This window comes from Protobothrops mucrosquamatus, unplaced genomic scaffold (genome assembly GCF_001527695.2).
Source record: "Protobothrops mucrosquamatus isolate PMUCROS unplaced genomic scaffold, P.Mucros_1.0 scaffold10, whole genome shotgun sequence".
NCBI lineage: Eukaryota > Metazoa > Chordata > Lepidosauria > Squamata > Viperidae > Protobothrops > Protobothrops mucrosquamatus.
Window position 1 is genome coordinate 5,336,391 of NW_015386397.1, and position 1,490 is coordinate 5,337,880.

General features: G+C 39.6%; 1 protein-coding gene across 1 annotated transcript in view; it reads right to left on the reverse strand.

The window, feature by feature from the left end:
* Positions 1 to 534: 534 nt before the first annotated feature.
* Positions 535 to 1,490, reverse strand: part of KCNH4 (potassium voltage-gated channel subfamily H member 4) — a 58,381-nt gene continuing 57,425 nt past the window's right edge. Inside the window, exon 16 of the mRNA XM_029283038.1 lies at positions 535 to 1,098. Within this exon, the coding sequence (XP_029138871.1) occupies positions 535 to 1,098 (564 nt within the window). The remainder of the gene's footprint in view (positions 1,099 to 1,490) is intronic.

A 1,490-nucleotide genomic window follows, 5' to 3' on the forward strand; every position in this document is an offset into this window, starting at 1 on the left:
AATGTTCACTGCTCTAGTATTCTTGTTGTCATCTCACATTAATTTCAATAAGCCTTGCACTGGTAAATTTCCTGGTGGATTATATGACATGCTAAGTAGAAGAGTGCGGATTCATTAGATTTTCACTGCTTTGGATCAGTCTATGGTCCCTTAATTCACATATATACAAAAGTATATATGTATATGTATATTTGTGCCCATTGACCATTGACCACTGATATTAGATTGAAGAGTCTGAGGAAAATAGAGTATGACTCTTCTGAATCTGACAACACATTCATAACATTACTGTTTTTAAAAATGTATCTACAAGATTTATGAATCAATGGTTATATAACTGTTATTTATAAGTACCTTGAAAATCAAAATATTTCAGTGATAAATAATTTTCCAAAAGAATAACTTTTAAAAACAAATACGGTAGTTATAACAATATATGCATTTTAAAAAACAGGAAGTTTGGTGCTGGTGACTGTGAAATCTTACGCACCAAATACCCTAAAGGAAGAAGTTGTGGCAAAAGGCTTCTTGGCATCAGTGAAAGCTCTCCGGACTAGAGCGGAAATAAAAGTTTGTTGTTGGACAGCCCTGTCCTGAACAGGTGGGGAAGGAATTCTGTGGGGAAAGAGAGGTGACAGGACAAAATATGGGTGAGCTAGAATGAGAAGTCATATTAATTGTATGTCCAGAGTGAGGATCACCATGTTCTTTATCAGCCCAAGGTTGATCTGTAGGACTTACAGAATCACAAGAGGTGGATCCCCTTCTCTCCTGGGGTTCAAAGAGCTCCATGTCCTGGGAGGCAGTGGAAGGCAGAGAGCTGGTGAAGGCAGAAAAATCCAAGCTAGAAGATGCTGGAAGGCTGGGGAGCATAGGCAAGGAAGAAGCCCGAAGGCTATGAGGTGGCAGGGAAACTGAGGTTCGAGAAGAAGGCAACCTGCTTACAGGAGACAAGGAAGGCGAGGTCTGCTCACCGCTGTGAAGACAGACTGAGGTAGGATTGGAGGAAGACTGAGTGGCAAGCTGGCCCTGAAGAAGATTCATGAGATGCTGTAACTCTTGGCTGAGTTGGGAAACTTCCTGATTCAGGTTGTTTATCTGTAGGGATGCAAGAAAAATAAACAGAAAAACAAGGCCACCCAGAATCTTTTTGGGAAATGTCATCAAGCATTTTTACAATATGGTATATTGGAATGATTATTTTATGTAACAACAGTGGAAGATAAGTAGCTTGCCTAAGATCCTTATATATTAAGGGTAGAATATATTCTTCAATGTTAATTACAGCAATTCTTCAGTCTATCATGAGCTTCCAAGTTCATCTCTTGTGTCAAAGTGGGAAGGTCACTTCCTAGCTGAGCCACATGATCATGCTGAGCACTTTCTTTCTTGACCTCATTTTCTTCCTTCTTGATTAGTGATCACTAATCAAGAAGGAAGAAAATGAGGTCAAGAAAGAAAGTGCTCAGCATGATCATGTGGCTCAGCTA